The sequence below is a fragment of the Leguminivora glycinivorella genome, chromosome 4 (genome assembly GCF_023078275.1).
Source record: "Leguminivora glycinivorella isolate SPB_JAAS2020 chromosome 4, LegGlyc_1.1, whole genome shotgun sequence".
Taxonomy (NCBI): domain Eukaryota; kingdom Metazoa; phylum Arthropoda; class Insecta; order Lepidoptera; family Tortricidae; genus Leguminivora; species Leguminivora glycinivorella.
In genome coordinates, this window is record NC_062974.1 from 6,187,376 (window position 1) to 6,213,479 (window position 26,104).

At 36.4% G+C, this 26,104-nt stretch overlaps 2 protein-coding genes across 2 annotated transcripts in view; one reads left to right on the plus strand and one right to left on the minus strand.

The window, feature by feature from the left end:
* Positions 1 to 26,104, minus strand: part of LOC125225169 (probable G-protein coupled receptor 158) — a 259,716-nt gene that overhangs the window by 79,733 nt on the left and 153,879 nt on the right. The gene's annotated exons all lie outside the window — the stretch shown is intronic.
* Positions 17,541 to 22,074, plus strand: LOC125225852. Its single transcript, XM_048129722.1, has 4 exons — positions 17,541 to 17,748; positions 18,019 to 18,163; positions 18,685 to 18,827; positions 19,617 to 22,074. Exons 1-4 carry the CDS (start codon positions 17,728 to 17,730, stop codon positions 19,944 to 19,946), a joined length of 639 nt encoding a protein of 212 aa, XP_047985679.1. The 5' UTR covers positions 17,541 to 17,727; the 3' UTR covers positions 19,947 to 22,074.

The window sequence follows — 26,104 nt, forward strand, 5'->3', positions numbered from 1 at the left end:
GTTTTAATTTGTTTCATTTTAAATTATTTCTCTTTGCATTTTGTTAAGTACTTTAAACGTGCATTTAAAAAAAACGTACTTTAAGACGCAATTCCTCATGCAAACGCTCTCGACTATTTCCTCTTTGGTTTATGATTCATACGCAATGATTTTGATGAAGCAAAAAAAGGCGTGACGTTAAAAAATAGACAACAATTAACCATTTTTTTTTTTCTATACAAGTAGAAGACTATATTTAACTAACATTCCCAAATTGAAAGGAGAGCCCTCCCTTCCATATTGGCATTTTCACTGTTTGTCTGTCTGTCTGTCTGCGTGTGTGTCTGTCTATGTCATCGTAACTCCCGAACGGATGAACCGATTTCGATTTAGTTTTTTTTTGGTTTGAAAGCTGAGTTAGTCGGAAGTGTTCTTAGCCATGTTTAATAAAAATCGGTCCACTATGTCGCGGTAGGGGGTTTACCAAAATTTTAATATTGTGATTAGGTTATATGTAAAGATATGTGTTGTTGAATGTGAAAAGTTTCCCAACTCAATAATAATAATTACGTATTCCTATATGGAACCTACGCCCACACAAGACGTAAACTGGATAGGGATTGATTGTAATGGGTATCACGTAGTTAATACGTATAAATAAAATCTTGGGAGCATAATTGAGATTTAGCTAACGAACTACTAACTAGGTATGTTCCATAGACGGTATAAGTATAACATGAGGAAACCGAATATATTAACAGTCGGTTAATAGCCTGGTCGCGTTTCAAAACTGAAATGTTAAATAAACATTTTTATATTAAAGGAAAAAATGGAAAAATTTACGCTTCCGGCGGGACTTGAACCCGCACTATTTTTGCAATCCGTGCAATGCTCTTACCAATTGAGCTACGGAAGCCACGCCGGACTTCGCAAATCTTTCCATGCCTATCCTTTTGTACACACGTCTTGGGGTGACGTCTAGCCATTACGTCGACGTGTCGTCGTAATGTTTAGAATCGTTAGCAGACGTTTCTGCTTAATAAAAATTAATGTTAAACTAGTGGCTCTGGGAGCTGTAGACCTTCGCGAAATGCTTAGAGAACGCAAAACTGGGCCCCCCAAGCCCCCCCCCCCCTTATTTTCACTCTTTTTCGTCGCAAGAAAACCTTAAACTAACTTATTTTCAATAGGTATTACGTTGGTATTTCGTGCCCCCCCCGAGCCCTCCGGGTGGGTGTTTCGCCGCAAAAACACTAACTTCTTTTCAATACGTACAACGTTGGTATTTCTTTCTTCGCCCCTCGTCGTCCATTTTGGTTTATTTATCAATTTTCGATTTGTAAGCGTGTCGACGCTAGCCCGCGAAGTGGGTTGCCTATTTTCGCTTTTCAGGGTCACAAGAACACCCTAACCTTACTTAGTTTGGATACTTAATTGGTGTTTCTGAGCCCCCCTAATTTTCGATCTTAAACTTCGCAAGTAAACCCTAACCAAACTTATTTTCAATACGTACTACGCGGTATTTCTTTTTGGCTGGGGGCTTCGCCCCCCGAGCCCCCCTTGTGGGTGCTTCGCCCCTCGTCGTCCATTTTGGTTTTGTTATCAATTTTCGATTTCTAAGGGTGTCGACGCTAGCCCGCGAAGTGGGCTGCCTATTTTCGCTTTTCAGGGTCACAAGAAGACCCTAACCTTACTTAGTTTGGATACGTATTTCTATTTTGCGGGAGGCTGCGCCCCCCGAGCCCCCCCTTATTTTCCCTCTTAAGGGTCGCAAGAAAACTTTAACCTTACTTAGTTTGGATACTTAATTGATCTTTCTTTTTTGCTGGGGGCTGCGCCCCCCGAGCCCCCCCTTATCTTCGCTCTTAAGCGTCGTAAAAGAGACCATAACCTAACTTATTTTCAATACGTACTATGTTGGTATTTCTTTTTGCGGGGGCTTCGCCCCCGAGCCCCCCTTGTGGATGCTACGCCCCTCGTGGTCCATTTTGTTTTTCTTATCAATTTTCGATTTGTAAGCGTGGCGACGCTAGCCCGCGAAGTGGGTTGCCTATTTTCGCTTTTCAGGGTCACAAGAACACCCTAACCTTACTTAGTTTGGATAATTAATTAGTGTTTCTGAGCCCCCCATTATTTTCGATCTTAAACTTCGCAAGTAAACCCTAACCTAACTTATTTTCAATACGTACTACGTGTTATTTCTTTTTGGCGGGGGCTTCGCCCCCGAGCCCCCTTGTGGGTGCTTGGCCCCTCGTCCATTTTGGTTTTGTTATCAATTTTCGATTTCTAAGGGTGTCGACGCTAGCCCGCGGAGTGGGCTGCCTATTTTCGCTTTTCATGGTAACAAGAAAACCCTAACCTTACTTAGTTTGGATACTTAATCGGTATTTCTATTTTGCGGGGGGCTGCGCCCCCCGAGCCCCCCCTTATTTTCCCTCTTAAGGGTCGCAAGAAAACTTTAACCTTACTTAGTTTGGAGCCCCCCCCTTATCTTCGCTCTTAAGCGTCGTAAAAAAGACCCTAACCTAACTTATTTTCAATACGTACTACGTTGGTATTCCTTTTCGAGCCCCCCTTGTGGATGCTTCGCCCCTCGTGGTCCATTTTGTTTTGCTTATCAATTGTGGATTTGTAAGCGTGTCGACGCTAGCCCGCGAAGTAGGTTGCCTATTTTCGCTTTTCAGGGTCACAGGAAAACCCTAACCTTACTTAGTTTGGATACTTAACCGGTATTTCTATTTTGCGGGGGGCTGCGCCCCTCGACCCCCCCCTTATTTTCGATCTTAAGCTTCGCAAGAAAACCCTAACCTAACTTATTTTCAATACGTACTACGTGGTATTTCTTTTTGGCGGGGGGCTTCGACTCCCGAGCCCCCCTTGTGGGTGCTTCGCCCCTTGTCCTCCATTTTGGTTTTGTTATCAATTTTCGATTTCTAAGGGTGTCGACGCTAGCCCGCGAAGTGGCCTAACCTTACTTAGTTTGGATAATTAATTAGTGTTTCTGAGCCCCCCATTATTTTCGATCTTAAACTTCGCAAGTAAACCCTAACCTAACTTATTTTCAATACGTACTACGTGTTATTTCTTTTTGGCGGGGGGCTTCGCCCCCCGAGCCCCCCTTGTGGGTGCTTGGCCCCTCGTCCATTTTGGTTTTGTTATCAATTTTCGATTTCTAAGGGTGTCGACGCTAGCCCGCGGAGTGGGCTGCCTATTTTCGCTTTTCATGGTAACAAGAAAACCCTAACCTTACTTTAGTTTGGATACTTAATCAGTATTTCTATTTTGCGGGAGGCTGCGCCCCCCGAGCCCCCCCTTATTTTTCCTCTTAAAGGTCGCAAGAAAACTTTAACCTTACTTAGTTTGGATACTTAATTGATCTTTCTTTTTTGGGGGCTGCGCCCCCCGAGCCCCCCCCCCCCTTATCTTCGCTCTTAAGCGTCGTAAAAAAGACCCTAACCTAACTTATTTTCAATACGTACTACGTTGGTGTTTCTTTTTGGCGGGGGGCTTTGCCCCCCGAGCCCCCCTTGTGGATGCTTCGCCCCTCGTGGTCCATTTTGTTTTTCTTATCAATTTTGGATTTGTAAGCGTGTCGACGTTAGCCCGCGAAGTGGGTTGCCTATTTTCGCTTTTCAGGGTCACAAGAAACCCCTAACCTTACTTAGTTTGGAAACTTAATTGGTCTTTCTATTTTGCGGGGGGCTGCGCCCCCCGAGCCCCCCCTTATTTTCACTCTTAAGGGTCGTGAAAAAGACCCTAACCTAACTTATTTTCAATACGTACTACGTTGGCTTTTTTACGGTGGACTTCGCCCCCGAGCCCCCTTGTGGGTGGTTCGCCCCTCGTTGTCCATTTTCGTTTAGTTATCAATTTTTGTTTTGTAAACGTGTCGACGCTAGCCCGCGAAGTGGGTTTCCTATTTTCGCTTTTAAGGGTCACAAGAAAACCTTAACCCAACTATTTTAAATACTAGGATGCATCGCCAACTCACTAATTCAATCTACTTGAAAGTTGGCAGCACATAACACTTAAATTCGCACCGTGTAGTATAAACCACGGTGGTGCAGTGTCATTCATAGTACATTTTTGCCCTCACGCTAGTCATATTTCTAGGTTCGATTCCCGGCAAATGCAAAACTTTTTGTATTTTTATTTTTATTATTTTTCTTCTTGTTGCCAACAGCTATCATAATTATGTTACGAAGTTTCACTTATGCCGCACGGAGGGACTCCACTCCGTTTTCTTTAGTCAAACACAATTTTGTTGATTTTTCCGATTTTTTATCTTCTGTTTAACGCCATCTGTGAGAATATTGTGGCGTGACGTTGTAGGAGAGGCATCGTAATTATTTCAGCTCATCCTTTCTATATCAAATTGGTTAGTACTTATTTTTGCCATCTTCGGCACTACATTTATTTATAATTGATTTATAAATAATAAGTTTTTTTTGTACTTCAAAATTATTAAACACTGGATCATAAATTGTCTCGTTACATAATTAAATTTTACGAGAATCGGTTGAATAGAGGAAAATATATTATACGGACATAAAAATGCAAATTTCGATCAACAAGCAAACAGGATTTTACTTTCTACTGAAAAAAAATGATTATATGTATATAATATGTATATATCGCTTAGTTGGTTAAAATATAATTATTAATATAAAATTCAAATGCAAAAAAAAAATACAAAAATTATGGCACCTGGAGGATTCGAACGCAGAACTTGGTGATTAGAAATTTGAAAAAAAGCACGGTGACTTACCACTGAGCCACGCTAACACATACGTAGATTGGCGAAATTAAAATGCTTATTCTCATGCAAAATTACATATTTTTACATCTACCGTCTAAACCTGTGTTCTAAAACGTCTGATTTTTTTGCCAAGCACTCTATATACGTGCATCTAAAAGACAAGACTTTTAAGATATCGATACGGCTAAAAGTTAAGGCGTGAGGCCCCATGTCTTTGTCATTTTTAACAATTTCCAAAATCTGGGACGACAAAAAAATTTTATTGAGTCATAGAATCTGGTCACAAAATTTCACGCGAATCGGTTGGGAAATGCGAGCTGTAGAGCGAGACATCCGGACATACAAAAGCAAACTGCTTGAGTTAAAACGTAGCCCTTGCTTCGCTGCGGTCAATAAACTTCAGAAAAAATACCATAACCATTAAAAATACCATTATATTTTTATCACTATAGGTGCTTCGTTGATGGCGATGATGAACTTCAGAAAAAATACCATTACCATTAAAAATACCATTATATTTTTAACACTATAGGTGCTTCGTTGATGGCGATGATGCCATTATTGGGCATAATCGAATTATCCTTATAGATATAACATTAAAAAGTGTCAAGTAACACATTGCAGCATTGTTAAAAAAAAATAGTGCTTGGATTTTGCCGTTAGTTTTTTACGGAAGTAATTTTGATAAGAATGGACTGTGTAATAGTTATTTGTTATACAAGGGGGCAAAGTTGTATTAGTTGTATTTTAACGCCGAGTGTGGAATTGAAAAACGAGCAAGTGAAAGGATTCTATAGTTGAACCACGAGCGAAGCGAGTGGTTCGAGAATAGAATCCTGAACTTGCGAGGTTTTTAACACACGAGAAGTAAAATACATTTGCACCCGAGTGTAACACAAAACTTTTCCCCTCACTATAGCGAGGAAACTACAACGCAAAAAATTCGTTTTCATCACACCCGCACTTTAAATGTGCCATTGCGCGCAGGCGGAGCGTGAGTTATAGAAAAATCGTTCTCCCAAGGGAATAATGAAATTTCTTGTACCGTACTTAACTTTTTTACATCTATTTACATATTTTTTACATTGTGAGTGTGATGAAAAACATTGTGTGTAACTCGGGGAGTATGAATATTACTAACTCGAGTCTTTAAATCGCTCCGGCAAGCCGTCGCGATTTAACTTACTCTCGTTAGTAATATTCAACTTCCTCCCCTTGTTGCACAATGTACTATTACCACTGCTTCCAGTAGTTCCACAGGTGGTAAATCATCTTTATTACTAGATTCACCTACTTTTATCAATTTTAAAGCAGTTAATGTGACTTTATTTTATTTATTTATTTATTTTTATTTTTATTTTATTCAAGGCCAAATTACTTTACCCACTAGTGGATAAAATGCGTTTTTACCCGCTGGTATTAAAGGACAAAACACGTGTTTCCGAGCTAGTGAGGGGAAAAATATTTTGTTTGATAAAGCAACAATAATTATGAACTCTTTATTTCTATAGATAGATTGTTTATTTACACGAACATATTTACATACCTAATTATACAATATAAGAAACTAAAGACTAAACTTAAAAGCTAGCTAAAGTCTAAAATAGGCCCTTGAGGCTACCAAGGATACTGGCGACATTTCCTCGCTGTATCGCAATGCTGATACGTTGTGCGAGGAAGTCGCCAGCTCTTCGGTCACCAGTTACCTCAACCCCGGTTTATATAGTTATACCAACTCAAAGTATCTAAAGGAATTGGTGTTGAATCCCAAACATATTTGTTTTTAAGTTGTGGGTATTTTCTATGGAAAAGTTAGGCATCGATAAATATATAATGATGTGTAAAATGTTTTTGAAACTCTTTTGTGTGGCTGTTGGGATAAAAGTTTTCTCTTAAGAGCACGGAAGGGCCGTCGTGACCCTTTCAGAAGGCTGTCCAGGGAAATTACCTGTTTTACTTTTATGTAAGCCCTTTACAGCGCGAGTATACATTAGCAAGGACATTCGTTTTAGTAACATGCCATCGTATGTACCTATTAGGTAGATTGAAGGTAATAAATTTAAATAGATATCATACACGAAAGAAAAAACGACAAGGCCTACTGGTGGCCGAGCCGGGAATCGAACCCGGGTCTTCAGCTTACGCGGCTAACGTCCTTACCACTAGACCACTCGCCCGCCGTGGTACCCGACGGAATTTCTCTAGTGTATGTTATCTCTGATAAGGCTTGGGGCCTTTTGACCAACTCTAAGGGCGAGCAATTCGTTCTTGTACCTCCTATATGAATCCTTTAGAGGATTACAGTATAGCGCGAGAGATGGTGCTATATAATACAACTAGGGAAAAAATCAAATTATTGAAGGTGTTTTTAAAATTCAAGATTGTCTAGTAGGTATCTTTTTCAATTTATTTATTATGTAAACGTAGAACAGTTGTACAACTATTAAACTATGTGACGAATTGATGATATCAAACGTGTTCCACAGCTGGGCAAATGCCTCCCATTTTTTCCTGCACTCGTCACGGTTTGATGCCTGCTCTCGCTGTAAAATATACACATTGAGGTCGCCCCGCCATCTCTTTTGGTCTACCTCTGCCCCGACAAACCTGGCGGTAGTTACTTTGGCTCACCGTTCCGAGTGTATTCGGCAAACATACCCCGCCTAATCCTACTTGAGCTTGGCTGTCTCGGATTAAAAAAATACAGGAGACTATATTATATAGGTTACATTACATGTTTATATCTAGGGATATTTTTAGCTTGAATCAAATATTTTGAGCCGAATTGAATTGAATAATGAATGTTTATTGGAGCTTTAAACAGATTAAGATACGCACAACGTTTGTTCTGGAAAACTTACAAGTGTTTATTTTTCTTTCTACAATCTCCCATTATTAAACATGCCGATATTTGTCAGTGACATATCATGACGGGTAAAACCAGTCCAGGGAAGTGACAGGTGATATTTTTCGTAAACCTGATGTTTTACATAAAGATAACGTCTTGAAATAGTAAATCGACACGATTCCTACCTCACCAAACATTTCTAAAACAAACACCCGTTTTACACATTTATATTTCCTATGAACTCACCCCGACTTCACTTATCATTCTCTACACGTTGCCGATTTATCACGGCGACATCTCACCACAAATTTCCGAGCTCACCATTGCTTGCTTACACTGAAAAAATGTCTTGGTTAAATTTACGAATTTTTTATTGGTTGATTGCAATTTCGTAAAATTTAGTGTAATTTTAGTTAATATTACAAAACCTGCAAGATTGAAGCTACGAAACTAACTTATGTTGATGTCGTAAACAAGTACTTTTGTAGATTTTAGATGCAAATATGTTAAATTTACCAAACTGTAACAGTATATTTTACAAAACTTCTTGTTTAGTAAATTTTACAAAATCTCCTTTTAGTTTTTGTAAATACAACACGTTATCCATACCAAACTGTATTAATAAAATTTACAAAACTATACGTTTAGTAAACAATACAACATTTCCTTGTAGATATTAGCAAACACAATTTGTTAAACTTACCAAACTGTGTAAGTATAATATACAACACTATTACTTTAGTAAAAACTTCAGCAAAACAGTTACTTACACTTACCAAACTGTATAAGTAAATTTTGCAAAACATTGAGTTAAGTCAATAATACTAAATCTGTTATTACATTTAACTAAATCCCACAGTTGATTTTAAGAAAGTGCTAAGTTCATTTTTATCTTTGCTTTAGTTAAAAAAACAAATACATTTTTTATTAAATCTGACGAAACTGTAAACACGATTATACGAAAATTTCGTGGAGTAAAGAGTATAATTTACAAACATTCATGATTAATTTTAAGTCCATAACTTTAGCAAATATAACTAAATATTTCAGTACATTTTACGCAACTACAAAGTCAATTTCACAAAAGCTACATTGTAAAAATAACATAATTTACAAAACATAATGCTTACATTTTAAAGCCTTTACTTTAGTAAACAGAACTAAACACTTTTTTCAATTTAACGAAATTTCAAAGTTGATTTCATGCAACTGCGATGTTTATTTTACAAAACAATCACGTTTAATTTTACAATCTTTACTATAGTAATTCTAAATATTTTCTTTATTAAATTTAACGAAGCCGCAAAGTTCATTTTACAAAAGGTACACCGCAATAAGAGCAGAAGCGACGAAACATTCTCGATAAATTTAACAACCTTTACTTTAGTAAATGTAACTAAACCTGTTATTATTTTTACGCAACTGCAAAGTTAATTTTACGTATATATACTTTACGTGTATATACTTTACGACCTTTACCTTAGTGAACAGAACAAAAATTTATTTTACGAAAGCTGTATCACAATAATTACAATAAGTATAATTTACGAAATAGTCACGATCAATTTTACAACTTTTTAATTCAGTAAATGTAACTAAGCCTATTATTAGATTTTACGCAACTGCAAAGTTGATTTTACAAAAGTTGCATAGTGAAAAGCGTATTATTTACAAAAAAAGATAAGTTTAATTTTACAACGTTTACTTTAGTGATCAGAACCAAACCTTTTTGGGATTTATCGAAATTGCAAAGTTGATTGTACGCAACTGCGAAGTTGATTTTACAAAAGTTACATAGTGAAAAGCGTATAACTTACAAAACAATCAGGTTTAATTTTACAATCTTTACTTTAGTTATTCTAAATATTTTCTTTATTAAATTTTACGAAGCTGCAAAGTGAATTTTACAAAAGTTACATAAGAGTATAATCCACGAAACGTTCTCGATCAATTTTACTACCTTTACTTTAAGTGTAACAAAACCTGTTATTATTTTTACGCAACTGCAAAGCCAATTTTACGAAAGTTACATCGTGAATATAACATACGTGATTGACGGATGTTTTATCCCCGAACATATTTTAAAGTGATAAAATTGGAAGCATGATACGCCGGGGTGACTTAAAACGAACACCTTAAAGTTATCTCCTTTCATATAAATAAAATACCGGCCAAGAGCGTGTCGGGCCACGCTCAGCGTAGGGTTCCGTAGTTTTCCGTATTTTTCTCAAAAACTACTGAACCTTCCCAGTTCAAAACAATTTTCCTAGAAAGTCTTTATAAAGTTCTACTTTTGTGTTTTTTTTTTCATATTTTTGAAACATATGGTTCAAAAGTTAGAGGGGGACACTTTTTTTTTCCTTTAGGAGCGATTATTTCCGAAAATATTAATATTATCAAAAAATGATTTTAGTAAACCCTTACTCATTTTTAAATACATATCTAACAATATATCACACGTTGGGGTTGGGATGAAAAAAAAAATCAATCCCCACTTTACATGTAGGGGGGGTACCCTAACAAAACATTTTTTCCACTTTTTATTTTTCCATTTTGTCGGCGTCATTGATATACATATTAGTACCAAATTTCAGCTTTCTAAGTGTTAACGGTTACTGAGATTATCCGCGGACGGACGGACGGACGGACAGACAGACATGGCGAAACTATAAGGGTTCCTAGTTGACTACGGAACCCTAAAAAAGGAATTACTGAAGTCGGATCACGGGTGCCTTTGTAGGTAGGTACTCACTGATCACATTTTTGACTGACTGATTTTTTTTTATATTAAAAAATCGTCATCATTATCATGAAAATAATCATCATCATCAGGTTCACTTTATGAAAGTGCTAGTTTTCGAGAGAAACTACTCGAGTTACTTAAGAAAACGCCGGTATCACCATACATTGTGCCTTTAAAATTTGAGGAGTTCCCTCAACTCTTCATGGATCCCATCATAAGAACAGCTCCAGATTAATATGGGACCACCTTGGAGGTAGCTCCTTTCAAACAATTCGGAGTAATCAGTTAACATAGATAAAATTAACCCGAATATATAACCTCCTTCTTCTTTAATTTCAGTAAAGAATAATAATAATAATATTAGTAAAGAAATCGGTTAGAAAGTAAGTCAGTTTAAAGACTTTCGTGTTTTTGTTTTACTTACATATTAATATTGTAAAATTACAATTATTTACCAAACTAAACTATTAAAAACAACCCAACCTCCTATGTACCTATATGACTATTTTACAGCTTTGTGCATGAGTGAGAGGGCGAGATATGTAAACAAGCGTGCGCGCACGGGATAATGCGTATGTCCCTCTCGCTCGCCCCTTTCACCTGCACCTGCAGTGTTGCCAGACACCCCACTTTTTCATTTTTTTCAATGCGATTTTGTTATTGGTCCGCTATCCACGTTAAGCTAATTCGAATCCGTTTTTTAGGGTTCCGTAGTCAACTAGAAACCTAAAACCGAAATAAATTACATATATGAAAGAAAAAGTGACCAAGTCGTCTGGTGCCTGAGGCTGGAACCACCAGAGGACTTGGTCACTTTTTCTTTTTTAATTTATATACATAGTAGTGTGACTACTTTAAGACAGCACAAGTTGAAATATTTTCAATAGATTATAATTTAACTTGTGTTCATTAGAACTAGAAACCTTTATAGTTTCGCCATGTCTGTCTGTCCGTCTGTCCGTTCGTCCGTCCATCCGTCCGTCCGCGGATAATATCAGTAACCGTTAGCACTAGAAAGCTGAAATTTGGTACTAATATGTATATCAATCACGCCGTCAAAGTGGTAAAATAAAAAGTGGAAAAAATGTTTTGTTAGGGTACCCCCTACATGTAAAGTGGGGAATGATTATTTTTTTTCATTCCAACCCCAACCTGTGATAATATATTGTTGGATAATTATAAAAATTACTACGGGCTTACTAAAATCGTTTTTTTGATAATATTAATGTTTTCGGAAATAATCGCTCCTAAAGGAGAAAAAAATGTGTGTAGGCGGGAGGATGGCAACCTGTAATTACAATGTCACAATTTCTTTTCCTTACAACCCATTAATTGCCAAAAGTGGCACTGAAACTTGAGTAGTTTCATGTGCTCTGCCTACCCCTTTATGGGATACAGGCGTGATTGTATGTATCTATGCAACTGTGTGACACTACATATTCGCTAACGTCTTTACAACGAAGGCCGGCAACAAACAGTCTTAAAAATTCATAATCTTATAAAAGATTTCTATGCAAATTGACACTGACGGATCTGTCAGTGTCAGTTTGAACTGTCAGTTAGCATACAATTTTTTTTTAAGATTATGAATTTTTAAGACTGTCTGTTGCCGGCCGAAGTCAGGGTTGAAAAGGCCGGTGAGTTAATGGATCGGAGACTATGGAGTATGGAACTGACGAATCAGGCCCCGTAGCCGAATGGCATTTCTCCGACGCCAAACGAAAACGAAACGCCGCGCCATTTAGTCTGGCTCTGTCGCGCCAATACGCGAGAGCGATAGAGATAGATATCTACTAGCGTTTCGTTTCGTGAGCGTTTCGTGAGTTTTTGTGCCATTCGGCTACGCACCCCGGGGTTACGCCGTGGCTTGCGTGGACGACGGTCGCGCGACGGCGATGCGACGCCACAAAATCAAACCTTCGATATCTATGGAAGTAGGCGATGCGACGGCGACGGTCGCGCGACCCACGCAAGACACGGCGTTTGGAGTCCAAACAATGCCACCCGCGGAACCTCCTTCTGGCTATTTTTGGAAAAATGTCAGTCGGGTTGTAGCTTTATATTATATAGATAGATAGCACACTCACTTGAACTTGACAGCTGTTGCAAATTTAAACTCATAACCTACTGTTTTCAGTAGGTAATGTTAACATAACAGTTCCGTTTATTTCTGTTGGTTGGTAATGTTGCACGGGAAGCATGGTCACGCGATAGACGATAAAATATCAAGCCGTCCCTATCGCACTTACAAATAGTGCGATAGGGACGGCCTGCTATTTTATCACTTATCGCGCGACCATATTTGCCTGCCTGGTCATTGCCTATGATATTTGAACGCATTATATAGCGTTTATGGTATTTGGGTAGATAAAATATTTTTTTTAAGTATATGCGTTACCAATGGATATATATGTTTATAGTCTAAAAATATATATATTATAAGTATTTTATTTCATCCCTTTTGAAGTCGGGTATCTTTTTTTATTAAAAAGTTTTTATTCACTTATTTAAATAATCGATTAATGTTTATTGGAATTTATTATGATTTTTCTACGGGTTTTCAACATTGGGTATTCCATAAATCCGAATCCTTATTTAAAAATCACCGCGTTTCAGAAGTGCAGCTCCCGCTTTTTGCATTACGGCACCTGGCATCACTGTGTAGGCCGTCGCCGTCGCCAGGGTTGCCAACCGTACGAGGTTCCTCGTACAAATACGAGATTTATGGTCTTACGTACGAGGTACGAGGATACTATTAACCTCGTACAAATATGTACGAGATTTTGATAATATGGCCAATTGGATATATATTATTAGCATTTTGCATCTTTTTACACCATTTACGCGATGATTGTCTATGGCAGCTATCGCTTCAACAACCACACCGCACCGCACCTTGGAATGTTTTCACGAAAGTGAGAGCGAGAAAGTGTTATTTTTTTATCGCTATCACTTACGTGAAAAAATCCACAGACGCGATGCGGTGCGATCATTTCTTAGGTACTTTACGGAGTGGTCCCGATAGTATAATATGCTTAATTTTATTTTAAACACGTTTTCGATGCATAATACTAATATTTTTTATATGTACGAGGTTTGAAAGTCTAAATACGAGAATTTTAGCTGAAACGTACGAGGAAGTTTTGCTTTACGGTTGGCAACCCTGGCCGTCGCCGACGCCGACAGGACAGCACTTGCTCGTAACAGTCGTGACTGACGCTCGTCGATCCGGCCGCCATTACCGCCGTTGTTAAATTACATGTTGGCTTATTCCGTTTTAGTGTGGTGTTGTTGTAGAATTTAGTGTCGAAAATGGCAGAAGCCGCTGAAGTGTGTAGCGAAGAAGAAGACAACAGGATTATAGGATTAAATTATCTAAATGAATGGGGTTTATCTCCAACCACTATACAACGTTTCGCGGGTGTGTTTTTTAAAATAATTATTGCATCATTATTCCCTACTTATCTAATTATGTATCTAATTGTGTGATCAATGTATGTATTGTAGGCACTAGTAAGTATGTGATTTCTCTTTTATAATGCTTGGATCCTATTGAGTTTTAATATTACGTAATTTAAAAATGTACGAATTCCAGAACGAACTTTAGTAAGGACTAAACTTGTTTGTTCGCACTTGGTCTTATCTAAGAATTAGACAACTTACGACTAATCATATTTTTAAAAATTATGTTTGTAGAGACACAAACATGCGGCGGTTACAAAACAAAATACTTAATTCTACAAAATCAACAAAAGTAATTCTTAGGTACATGTTACCAAACTGTCACTTTTAGCAAACTAAAATGGCGTCTCTTGTTAACCCCCGACGCAAAAACGACGGGGTGTTATAAGTTTGACGTGTCTGTCTGTCTGTCTGTCTGTCTGTTTGTCTGTGTGTGTGTCTGTCTGTGGCACCGTAGCTCCCGAACGGGTGAACCGATTTCGATTTAGTTTTTTTGTTTGAAAGCTGAGTTAGTCGGGAGTGTTCTTAGCCATGTTTCTTGAAAATCGGTCCACCATGTCGCGGTTTTCAAAATTTTAATTTTGTGGTTATTTTTAGATAATGACATTGGTTTCACGTTAATGGAAGAGATTCAGGACGCTGAATTAAAGGAATTAGTGCCAAATTTAAAAGAAAGGATTTTATTCAAGAAAGGGCTCCAAAAAATACGTGGGATTATTCATGTAAGTATTTACCTAGCTGATTATTATGTTCTCGTGCTGAAATTATTTTTTCAGTAGAGATGGTGTTTTTTTTTACACACTAGTGCGAGAAGTGCTTCATTTCTTGTTAGGTCGAAACTTCGGAGGGCCATCTGTACTGAAAAACGTCGTACGATACACGTGCGAAAAGGAACTTCCTTTTTTCGCACTCGTATCGTAATGTACTTGTGTGTTGTTGTATCGTGTTCTTCTACATGACTAATGGAAATGGTGGTGGAATGCATAATATGCCCAAATGATTTGAGGATCTTTTTGCAGCATCATGGTTGAAAGGTGCTTGGAGATTCTAAACTCTCTCAAAATGGACTTGTTAGTTCTATGGTATTTACAAATATAATATTTAAACAAACACCCATTTATTGTATCATAGTTGTTGGCGTTCTGTAGAGACGACCGGTCTGGTGTAGTTGCTAGTGGTCTAAACTGATGGTCCTGGTTTCCAATCCCGATAAGGGCATTTATTTACATGTGTGATGAACACGGATATTTGTTCCTGTCATGGATGTTATTTATGTACATATTCATAATTCATCATTCAATTATGTATGTATTTCTACCTATAATTATAAGTATGTTTGTCGTCGCCTGGCATACTCCTGGCACGCTTAGTTTGGGGCTGCATTGATCTGTGTAAAGTGTCTCCATAATATTTATTATTTATTATTTCTGCCTACCATAATGGGATTCAGGCACTTTGTTTTGTATTATCTTGTAAAAAAATTACCATTTGTTTTTCCAGGAAACTGCGTCTGAAGATACAGCTTCAATAAGCGATGAGTTGGTTTCACCGAGCTCGCCGTCAAGCACCATTAGCTCCGGAATAAGTGAATGGGGCACAGAGAAATCTCATGTAAGTTTTTATGCATTTTAATTACGTCGAGAATAGTTTTATTCCTGCATCTAATTATTTTATTTTATTTCTCTATTAGGAACAAATTGATTTGAAAGATATTCTGAAAACTACAAGTTTTGGCGAACTGTGTCTTGCATCTCCAGACAAGCCCCTCAATAAGGCAGCAAGGAACCAAATAGTTCGAATCATTGTAGAATATCACATCAAACGCTACAAAAGAATGACCAGTCAAGATTTTGACACATTGTCCAATCAAATAGTAAAGCTGTTTCCTTCGGAATACAAGGTTCAAATAAGTATTAATTTTCGCAAAGTAGTAGTAGTAGTGACATAGTAGGTAGAAGTCGCGTCGTATTCAGGGTTCGAGGATATACACTACACAGTGTTTTTTTTTAAGTAGGACAGTATGGGGAAATCGGAAACCATAGAAGATACACTTACAGAGAAACTGTCTATTAAGGAAACACTTAGTGACAAAACCCCTTCCTTTTGTAACAATAAAGATTTAAAAAAAAAAAAAGTATTATTAGAACATGACATTTGAATTTGGAACGTTTTATTTAATATCAAAAGGATTTAATTTAAGAATTAAGGACCTCCATGTTACCACCGCGTTGTTTAGTTGACCAAAACTTTGACTATACCTACTCCAAAATTGTTTTCACAAAAAAATACCTAATGTTTCCTTAGACAGTTTCCCTGTATCTTCTATAGTTTCCGATTTCCCCATACTGTTCCACGTTACAAAAAAACACTCTGTATATCAATAGATATACATCAAGCTGGGTTCGACGATATATCAAAGATTTTGTGTTTTTGTTGATTTTGCCTGTTAATAGAAGAAGATTGCCCGTGTGGTAACGGGTTAAGAATTTTCAACACCCCTTTTCTTCCCGTGGGTGTCTTAGAAATCGACTGTGGGATATGGGTTAAATTGTAGCGTATTTTCGAACCCTGGTCGTATTAGTATGTAGTTATATTAGTGGTAGTTGTAGTAGTAGTAACAACAGGCGGTTTTTTCTCTAAAAAGTGAGTAGTAGTTCTCCGAGAGCACGGGGACAACGCCGTCCCTGAAACGTTGGAGGTCAGTTTAATATGTAGTCAGTTATACGCTATTAAGTCCCCATTAAAAATAATTACACAAATAAATGAGTTTTTACTTTATAATATATATAGGGATGTTAATATATTAGATGATTTGTTTATGTTTCAAATATGTAGTTAATTTGATAAATTTTATAGCCATTTGAAATAATTTTACACTTTTTTTTTCCGTCGTGGCTGAATGCCGATGGATCTGTACCTTTGATGCCTAATCTGTCAAAAAATTACAATATAGCGGAAGAATGTTTAAAATGTCACCGTATTTAAGAATTATTTTGCTTAAATTTAAGTATTTACTTTGCAAGAGTGTTAAAAACTTTGTGTAAATCCCGGGCGGTAAAAGGATTGCAAACTTGAGCCATTAAAGCATATAGGCTCGCTTTAGCAGTCGTCCTTTCCTTTTCGCCCTTAATAAACAATCTAATGAAACAGACAAATTACAGGAGACATATTACATCCCCAGTCGGAGAGTAGGAGAAAAAACATATATTCCTGCACAAGCGAAACTACCTACTCGCTACCGTAATCAGATAAGAGTACTAAGGAAAGCTGGAGTATAACCACTACCCACCAGCAGTGACAACAGTTCCGATACCAACGATGATAACATTCCAGGTAGGCATACTGATGACATTTGATGTGTGTATTCATAGAGGTTTTATGTCATGGTTCTTTTATTTATTGTATACTATTATTATTTATTGATCATGGGAGCCTGGGGTCCGCTTTGACAACTAATCCCAATATTTGGCGTAGACACGAGTTTTACGAAAGCGACTGCCATTTGACCTTCCAACCCGATGGGTAACTAGACTTCATTGGGATTAGTCCCGTTTATCCTCACGATGTTTTTCTTCACCGAAAAGCGACTGGCAAACATCAAATGACATTTCGCACATAAGTTCCGAAAATCTCATTAGTAGAAGACGGGGATCGAACCCGCGACCTCCGGATTGAAAGTCGCATGCTCTTACCACTAGGCTACCAGAGCTTTTATTATTTATTGTTCATGTGGGTAATTTTTCATAACCAGGTTCCAGTGCTGCTGGTATTTCACCAGAAGTGGCCGAGGAATACAAGTTGTGGTTGAAATTTAACAAAGAACCATGGACAGACATTTTGGATAAGTGGAACCAGACGAGAAAATACAGACTGGCATATATTGCTGAAGAAAGATATACAATCCTCGATATCCTTACAGAATGGCCTAGCCTTAAAATGAGCCTAGGATATAAATTGGTATGTTTTTTTTTGTATTATACTGGATTCAGCGGTATTCAAATTAACCATTTCAGTACTTATTACGATTACGTAAAAGTAAACTTTAAAAATATTTGTTGCTGTTTTTAAGTCATTAATTTATAATAAAATATGGTAGTAATATTTTATTTCGGTTAATTGGACAGTACTTAATCATATGTATAAGACAGACTTTAAAATAAAAAAGGGTCAAGTAGCCTATACGTCATCGATATGTATTTGGATTCACATGCGTCATATGGCTTTCAGGTTGAAGCAGATTTTGACGCTATGCATCCACATTGCGAACTTAATTTGTTTAAAAAATGGCCATTATTTATGGCAAAAGCAAGACCCATATTGAAAAATCTTAAATCACCTGATGTCAATTTACTGGATGAAGAACTTGAAGAAGGTAAGTTATTTATGTGGGAGTGATTATCTTTTGTTCGTTTTTATAGCCGACAGCTCATAGTTTACTAGCTCGCGGTGGGACCAGTGCCTTAAGTAATAATAGTTTTATGTATAACGATTTCTAGCATATTTATTATCCGCTATAGCGTTTTATCAGCTATATACCCTCTGCAACAAAGCCCCAAAATAGTTTAGTTTACGTTTCATTATGTACAGTCAGCTGCAGAGAAAAGTAGACACCCTTGCATACAAATTTGTAACTTTATTTTGGGCTTCATTGCAGAGGGTATGGCTGATAAAACATACAAATTTGTATGCAAGGGGGTCTACTTTTCTCTGCAGCGGACTGTACGTACATGTGTATTTAAGTATGTTGTACGTCTGTACTTGGGTGTTTATAGATGCCTACTTTTTTTTATAGACACATACGTGTATATCTCACAACTGCTTGTCTTTGCCCATATGTATATAAGTACTTATAATCTTCATAAGTAATTTATAATTATTCTTTGTTTCATTTAGATGCCAGAGACTACATTTTCTTCAAATTAATGTCGTACAAGATGCCGCCTACGGTTAAAGTGCCAATAAAAGAAAATGGAAAAAAACGATTTTACAAACCCAGCATTGTGGAGTCGCAGAATTCATTTATTTTACACGTTACGGTGAGTACTGTATTAAGAGTAAATAAGTTATCCGGGATGGGTTCAGATCGGGTCGCATATAATTTATTGTTAAGAGACACCAATACCCGACTGAGAGGGCACCACTTAAAACTACAGAAACTCTGCATGTCAAACAACAACCCACATAGACACTTCTTTGCTAACAGAGTAGTCACGCCTTGGAACAAGCTACCAGAGGAAGTAGTCTCAGCACCCAACATCAACAGTTTTAAGAACAAATTAGACAAACATAATAATATGAGATAAACCTAGAAAAAGATACCAGGATACAGGCCATATCAGTTGTTTTTTCAACTGCCTGCCTGAATTATATAAATAATAATAATAATAATAATATATATATCTTCTACGTTTTATTCCAAAAATTTGTTTTGATTTCTTATGTGTCATTCAAAACTTATTAGAAGTTTACATTTGCAAAATATAGGCTTACAAGTTACCATGTACAGAACGGCGCATGCGCCGCCGATCCGCTTTGAAAACGCTCGCGATCTTCTCTCTGGTTAGAACTGTAATTACCTATCATGCTATGGAATAAACCGGTTTATTCTGTTCTAAACCGATTAATCGAACGAAACCTTTATGAAAGCGCTCCCTTAAAAACGGTTTGAAAATTTAACCGGTATCTGAGCCCTGCCGCCACCATTGTGCTCCGCTAACGCTTCGCTCTCAAAACGCGCTAGTGTGGCCGAGCTTTAAAGTAGTAAAAAACATCAGCACCGAACGTCATCTCTAAGAATCGCCCACAGTATAATGTTTTTGTTGCAGAACCAGAGTGAAATTAAAACCAAACTGGAGCAATACCAGAAAATGCATCTAGCCAGAGGAACCACTTTCCAACCGCTGGTGATTGTTGTCGGACCAACGAGCAGGGACTTGCAACATTTCTACGTAGCAGTTGAATCAGTTCTCTACAAGGTAGACCAACTGCTAAAAGCTGTCGATGTGTGCTTTAAATTATTTAATACTGTAAATTTGCAGTACCCACTAGAATGTTTAAGTGTATGGCAATTCATACAACGTTTTTTCTATGACTTTCAAAACAAAAATGACAAGAAGATCTCCTGTGTCTATTGTTTCATATCGGATCTGATGTAACTGAGTAGGTATCTTTCAAAAACTAAAGAAATTCTTGTGGTTTGGGATAGTAGTCTAGTGACGATGTTTATTTGTTTCAAGTGTTTGTTTGAAACAGCAAACCATCAAGATCTTATTCACCATTTGAAATTTAGTCACGATCTATATGATAACTCGATTTATCGATGTGCACAATCGAATTGTTTCAGAGAATTTCAATGTTTACGTTCCTTTCGTCGTCATATAATTAGTCATAATGTCTCGGACCGGAACATATCTTCAGAATTTAACCCGCCACTTAACTTTAACACTGAGAACGTTATAGATAATACTCCGGATACGTGTAGCGTTAATGTATGCTGTAGTAGTCTGCAACCCACATCTGAAAGTTTAATTAATAAAGAAGAAAGTTTACGGAAGTCTACTGCAGCATTTGCATTATCGTTGTATAGCAATCCTTATTTAAATCGTAAATGCGCTAGGAAAATTATGGACGACGTTTCAGAACTAGTAACTGGTGTCATTGGAACTATATTGTCTGAATTCTCACCTAATGACCAAACATCGAATAAAAACATAGTTGAAGCAATTTCCCATTCTTTTGACGGCTTGGATACTGAAAGCCAAGTCATTAAATATCTTTCTGACCTTAATATTTATGTACCTCCAAAAAAATTTACAATTAATGAAAATGTAACTGTAAATACAGGAAATTCTACGATAATGCTAAGACCTAAGTCGGAAACTGGAGCGATCGTACCTTTAGGAGCAGTTTTAAAAAAAATATTCCAACTTCCAAATTTTCTTAAATTCAGCACTTCTAGTATTCCTGACACCCAATCTATATCAAATTTTATTCAAGGTAATATCTGGAAACAAAAAATGGTCGGAAAAATGGATGAAAAGAGCTTATACATTCCATATTTTCTCTATTTTGATGATTTCGAATGCAATAACCCCCTCGGTAGTCATGCTGGAATCCATTCTATTGCTGCTACCTATTACACATTTCCAACGTTGTCAGCAGATCATGCCTCACTATTAGAAAATATATTTGTTGCAATGTTACATAAATCGTCTAGCAAAAGTCATGGAAATGCTGCAATTTATTACGAACTTATAAGGGAGTTGAAGAGTTTAGAACAAGACGGCATAGATTTAGAAACCAGTGAAGGTAATATTAAAGTATATTTTATACTAGGGATGATTATTGGGGATAATTTAGGACTAAACACTGTTCTGGGCTTTGCTAAATCATTTTCTAGTAACTATTATTGTAGAATATGTAAGGCTCATAAAAATATAATGGGAAAACAATGTAAGCAAGATGACGGTTTAATGCGAAACCAACACAATTATAGCACTGATGTCGAAATCAACAATGTTACAATGACAGGTATAAGTGAACAGTGTGTATTTAATGATATTAGCAGTTTTCATGTTGTTGATAATTTATGTGTTGACATTATGCACGATATATTTGAAGGCGTTTGTCATTATGATCTGACTCACATTATTCTGTATTTTACAGAAAGCATAACATTGTTCACTTTAGTCAACTTGAATAATAGGTTACAATTATTTGACTACGGACCTAGTGAGCTAAATGATAGATGTGGAATAATAAAACATGAACATTTAATGAAAAGCAAATTTAATATGTCTGCATCTGAAATGATGTTCTTTGTACATATATTTCCTTTGTTGGTGGGAGACTTAATACCTGAAGATGACAAAGTATGGCAATTCTTTCTTACACTGCTAGAAATTATTGACATTTTACTTTGTAGGGATATCGATAATTGCACACTATTGTATTTAGAAACCTTAATAAGTGAACATCACGAAAGTTATGTCAAACTATTTCACGACAACTTAAAACCGAAGCACCATTTTATGGTACATTATCCGCATGTCATAAAGCAAGTAGGACCTTTAAGACTAACATGGTGTATGCGATTCGAAGCCAAACACAAACAATTGAAAAGAACGGCATCTCTTATAACGTCTAGGAAAAATTTGCCATTGACTTTATTAATAAAAGAACAATTGACTCTTGCTCACAGACTTTACACTGGAAAAGGATGTGAAACAAGAATCGAGTTGGGTACTAGGACATCTGACACACTGAATAGTATTTATGAATATATTAAAGATGATATAATTTCTGACGATGTCAATTTAGCAAATACTTTTAATTGGGTTTATTATAACGGTATAAAATATGTACCAGGAATGATTCTAATAATTTCTAATAGGACATGCTACAATTTTTTAAAGATAAAATTTATTTGCGTTTCCCTATCAAGTAAAAGCATTTATTTTCTAACAGAACAAATTGATTACATCGGATTCAATTATCACTTGCAAGCACACCATCTACATCAACGAGAAACTGGTTTATATAAACTAATTATGCCACAAGATCTGATTTACGCACCAACTCATTGTCATATTATGTCTAATGGAGACTCTTACTGCAGAATCAAATATATTTAGTGTCAAAATCTTTACGGGCAATTTTTTTATACTGATTGATGTAATATTCTACTGTTCACCAAAATTTGTAGTTTTCAGCAATTCTTTTAAATTAATTTGTTCCTAATAGTGAAATAAAAAAAAAGATTAATAAGGACTAAAACTATTCTAAGAAGCATAAAAACTTACACGATATTTATCTATGCATCAGTCGCTCACTCCAGAGATAATGGCCAGGGAGCGAAACTTTGGTGCCGATAACAGACGAATGACGTCAAGCTAAAAAATATAGTGTTTATATGTTTTCCCGTGTGGTGACGGGTTAAGAATTTCACCACCCCTTTCTTCCCGTGGGTATCGTAAAAGTCGATTGAGGGATATGGGTTAAATTGTGGCGTAGGTAAGAGGCTGGCAACCTGTCACCGCAATGTCACAATTTCGTTTTCATTCAACCCCTTATTTGCCAAGAGTGGCACTGAAACTTGAGTAGTTTCATGTGCTCGATACGTAGCCTTTATGTTTTTATGTATGTAGACTATGGATACCTGATTATGTCTAGTCTAGTTTGATTAAAAAGATGTAATATTATGTTAAAATTTTAAGCGTCCTGCATACTTCGTATCGTAATCCAACGAAACTGTGTTTTTTTCATTTACTTGAGGAATGCATCATCAGATGCAGTGACTGACGTCAGAATGACTGCCCACATTTATTATTATTCTATATACTATGATTGACTACCCATTTGCTACATACATAAAATATTTTTTTCCAGATTTTTTAAAGCAAAAAATATAATTTTGTAAGCAAAATGTTTTACACATGTACGTACATATAGTTGAAACATAAACTAAACTTTCTTTCAAACGAAGCCCGTTGCAATCGTTGCAGCCAGATAAAAAATTAGCCAAATGCTTATCTTATTACCGGCAGCAATAAATGCCAGTCTATAGGTATTTTCTGGTCTGGTTCCACTTATCCAAAATGTCAATCCATGGTTCTTTGTTAACTTTCAACCACAACTAATATTCCTCGGCCACTTCTGGTGAAATATCATTATCAGATCCTGGTTATGAAAAATTACCCACATGATCAATAAATAATACAGTTTAATACTTAGCTGATTACTAGGGTGTTGCTTATTTTATCGATTTTAAAATGTTCTATGTCTCACCCCATAAAAATGTTCTCTGCCACTAAAAAACGTGTATTTTTTTTTTTTTTCAATTTTTTCCGTTGGATACCTTCGTCGCTACCACACACTGAAAATTTTGATACCTCATACAAAATAGCCGGGTCCACACCGGCCGCACGCCTTGCGAGGCAGTGCCTTGCGCGCAAAACGTCTGTGCTCATGCGAGCACGTTTGCCTCTCCTTTAAATTAGCTCGCCAAGATGGCGGCCCTCGGTCAGCTGTCAAATATTTCTGCACGAGAGCACATATTTATTGCCGTAAATCGTGAACGATTTACTATTCTTTTTTTTCCTTATTCAAAAGGTCGCCGTCTTGCCAAACAAATTTGCTCGGGCGAGGCAAACGTGCGCGCATGAGCACGGATGTTTTGCGCGCGAGGCGTGCGGCCAGTGCGAACCCGGCTATATGTTGTATGAAGAATCAAAATTTTCGATATGTGGTAGCGACCCCTAAAATATAACGGAAAATTAAAAAAAAAATACAATGATTTTTTAGTAGCAGAGAAAAATTTGAGGGGGTGAGACGTAAAACATTTTAACTCTTATGAAATAAGCAACACCCTACTGATTACGGTAGCGGTAGGTATTAGTTTCGCTTGTGCATGTGCAGGAACAAAATTATGATTTTTCTCCTACTTTCCGACTGAGGATGTAATATTTCTTCTGTATTTTATCATGTAAATAAATGTTAACACAAAGTTGAAAACAAACAAAGTAATGAAAATAGTTAATTTCAATACCGCTGAATCCAGTATGAGTAGTACAAAGCATACTAATATATATCCTATGCTCATTTTAAGACTAGACCATTACGTAAGGATATCGAGGATTGTATTTTTTTCTTCAGCAATAAATGCCAGTCTGTATTTTCAGGTCTGGTTCCACTTATCAAAGTAAATAGTTGCATAAATTAAAAAAACTACTGCTATGTAGGACCAACGAGCAGGGACTTGCAACATAGTCCCTGCTCGTTGGTCCGACAGCAATCACCAGCGGTTGGAAAGTGGTTCCTCTGGCTAGATGCATTTTCTGGTATTGCTCCAGTTTGGTTTTAATTTCACTCTGGTTCTGCAACAAAAATATTATTCTGTGCGCGATTCTTAGAGATGACGCGCGCGATTTTTGAGAGCGCAGCGTCCTACTTTCCAACTGGGGATGTAATATCCTGTATTTTATCATGTAAACGAAAAACTCATTGGTAGGAGCCGGGGATCGAACCCGCGACCTCCGGATTGAAAGTCACATGCTCTTACCACTAGGCTACCAGAGCTTTTATTGTCGCCAGAAGAGGCCGAGGAATATAAGTTGTGGTTGAAATTTAACAAAGAACCATGGACAGACATTTTAGATAAGTGGAACCAGACAAGAAAATACAGACTGGCATATATTGCTGAAGAAAAAAATATAACTTATATATATGTCACCGTAAAATTGTAAAAACCGTTAGTTTATAATTTCATGTGGTTTATATTTCTTGTGGTTTAATATTTAGTTTTGGAAAAAAAGTCGTTAGTTTAATTAAATAATTAAAAAGTGACTAGTATGTACGTACAATCTTAAACAATTAAAATATAAAAATTAAAACTAAAGTACCTTAAAATATTTAAATTAAACTAAATTAAACTATATCAATTAATAAAAAAGACCTCCGTGAGCTGTACCGGGTGCAAAGGTGCCCATCAAACTTGCCGCATTGCCACGTTGGATGGCAATATACAATAGGGTGGAGCGTGCTTGTATGGAGAAAATTAAAAATTAGAAATTCATAACGGAATAGGTATCGAAAGTTGTGGAAAAAATTGTAGATTATATTTCTGGTATCAAATTTAAAATTATGTACTACTTTTAGCCCTCTACCAGCCGTAAAGGCAAAAAAAAAAAGGTAAAATTAACAAATAAATTAAATATGTCCGATGTCAATTTTTATTTTTTATTATTAATTTATGATATAAAAAAACCTGTTATTAAGTGAATTTAACCATAATAATGTTTAAATTTATTAAACAATAGTAAATAATGATAATTCAATATTTCATTTTTAACTCAATAATCACGTTATCATGCGAAACACGATAAACGAAGTAACAAGTACAATTTATTTTTTGGGTTGTCTTTTATATGAAAGGACAAGGATATAAATAAATTGGTTTGGGTTTTTGCGTTTTTCTTGATTTTTCCTACTTTTACATGATAACCAAAAGTGACATTTTAGGCGTTAATTGGGCAATTTAAGCATACTTTGAAGCGTTATAACCAAAAAATTTGGTTGGACTGATATGTTGTTCAATGTACTATGAGTTTATTTTGATTGATAGCTTTTCTGTCACATGCTTAGAATATTTTTTTAAGCACGAGTTATATATAAATAGGATTTTTTGGAAAATTCCAAGTTTATAGTAAATTTAGGTCTCAGAAAAAAAATGTTTTAACGTAAAAAAAACTGAAATTAAAATCATTTCTGACACCAAAGGTGGTGTTTAATATATAAATGTAAAAAAATATGTAAA

Bases quoted from the DNA above. Each gene is read 5' to 3' on its own strand.
- LOC125225852 (XM_048129722.1), top strand. From the start codon at position 17,728: ATGAGCCTAGGATATAAATTG. The intron at 17,749-18,018 runs GTATGTTTTTTT...TATGGCTTTCAG, and splicing joins TGAGCCTAGGATATAAATTG to GTTGAAGCAGATTTTGACGC. The intron at 18,164-18,684 runs GTAAGTTATTTA...TGTTTCATTTAG, and splicing joins GGATGAAGAACTTGAAGAAG to ATGCCAGAGACTACATTTTC.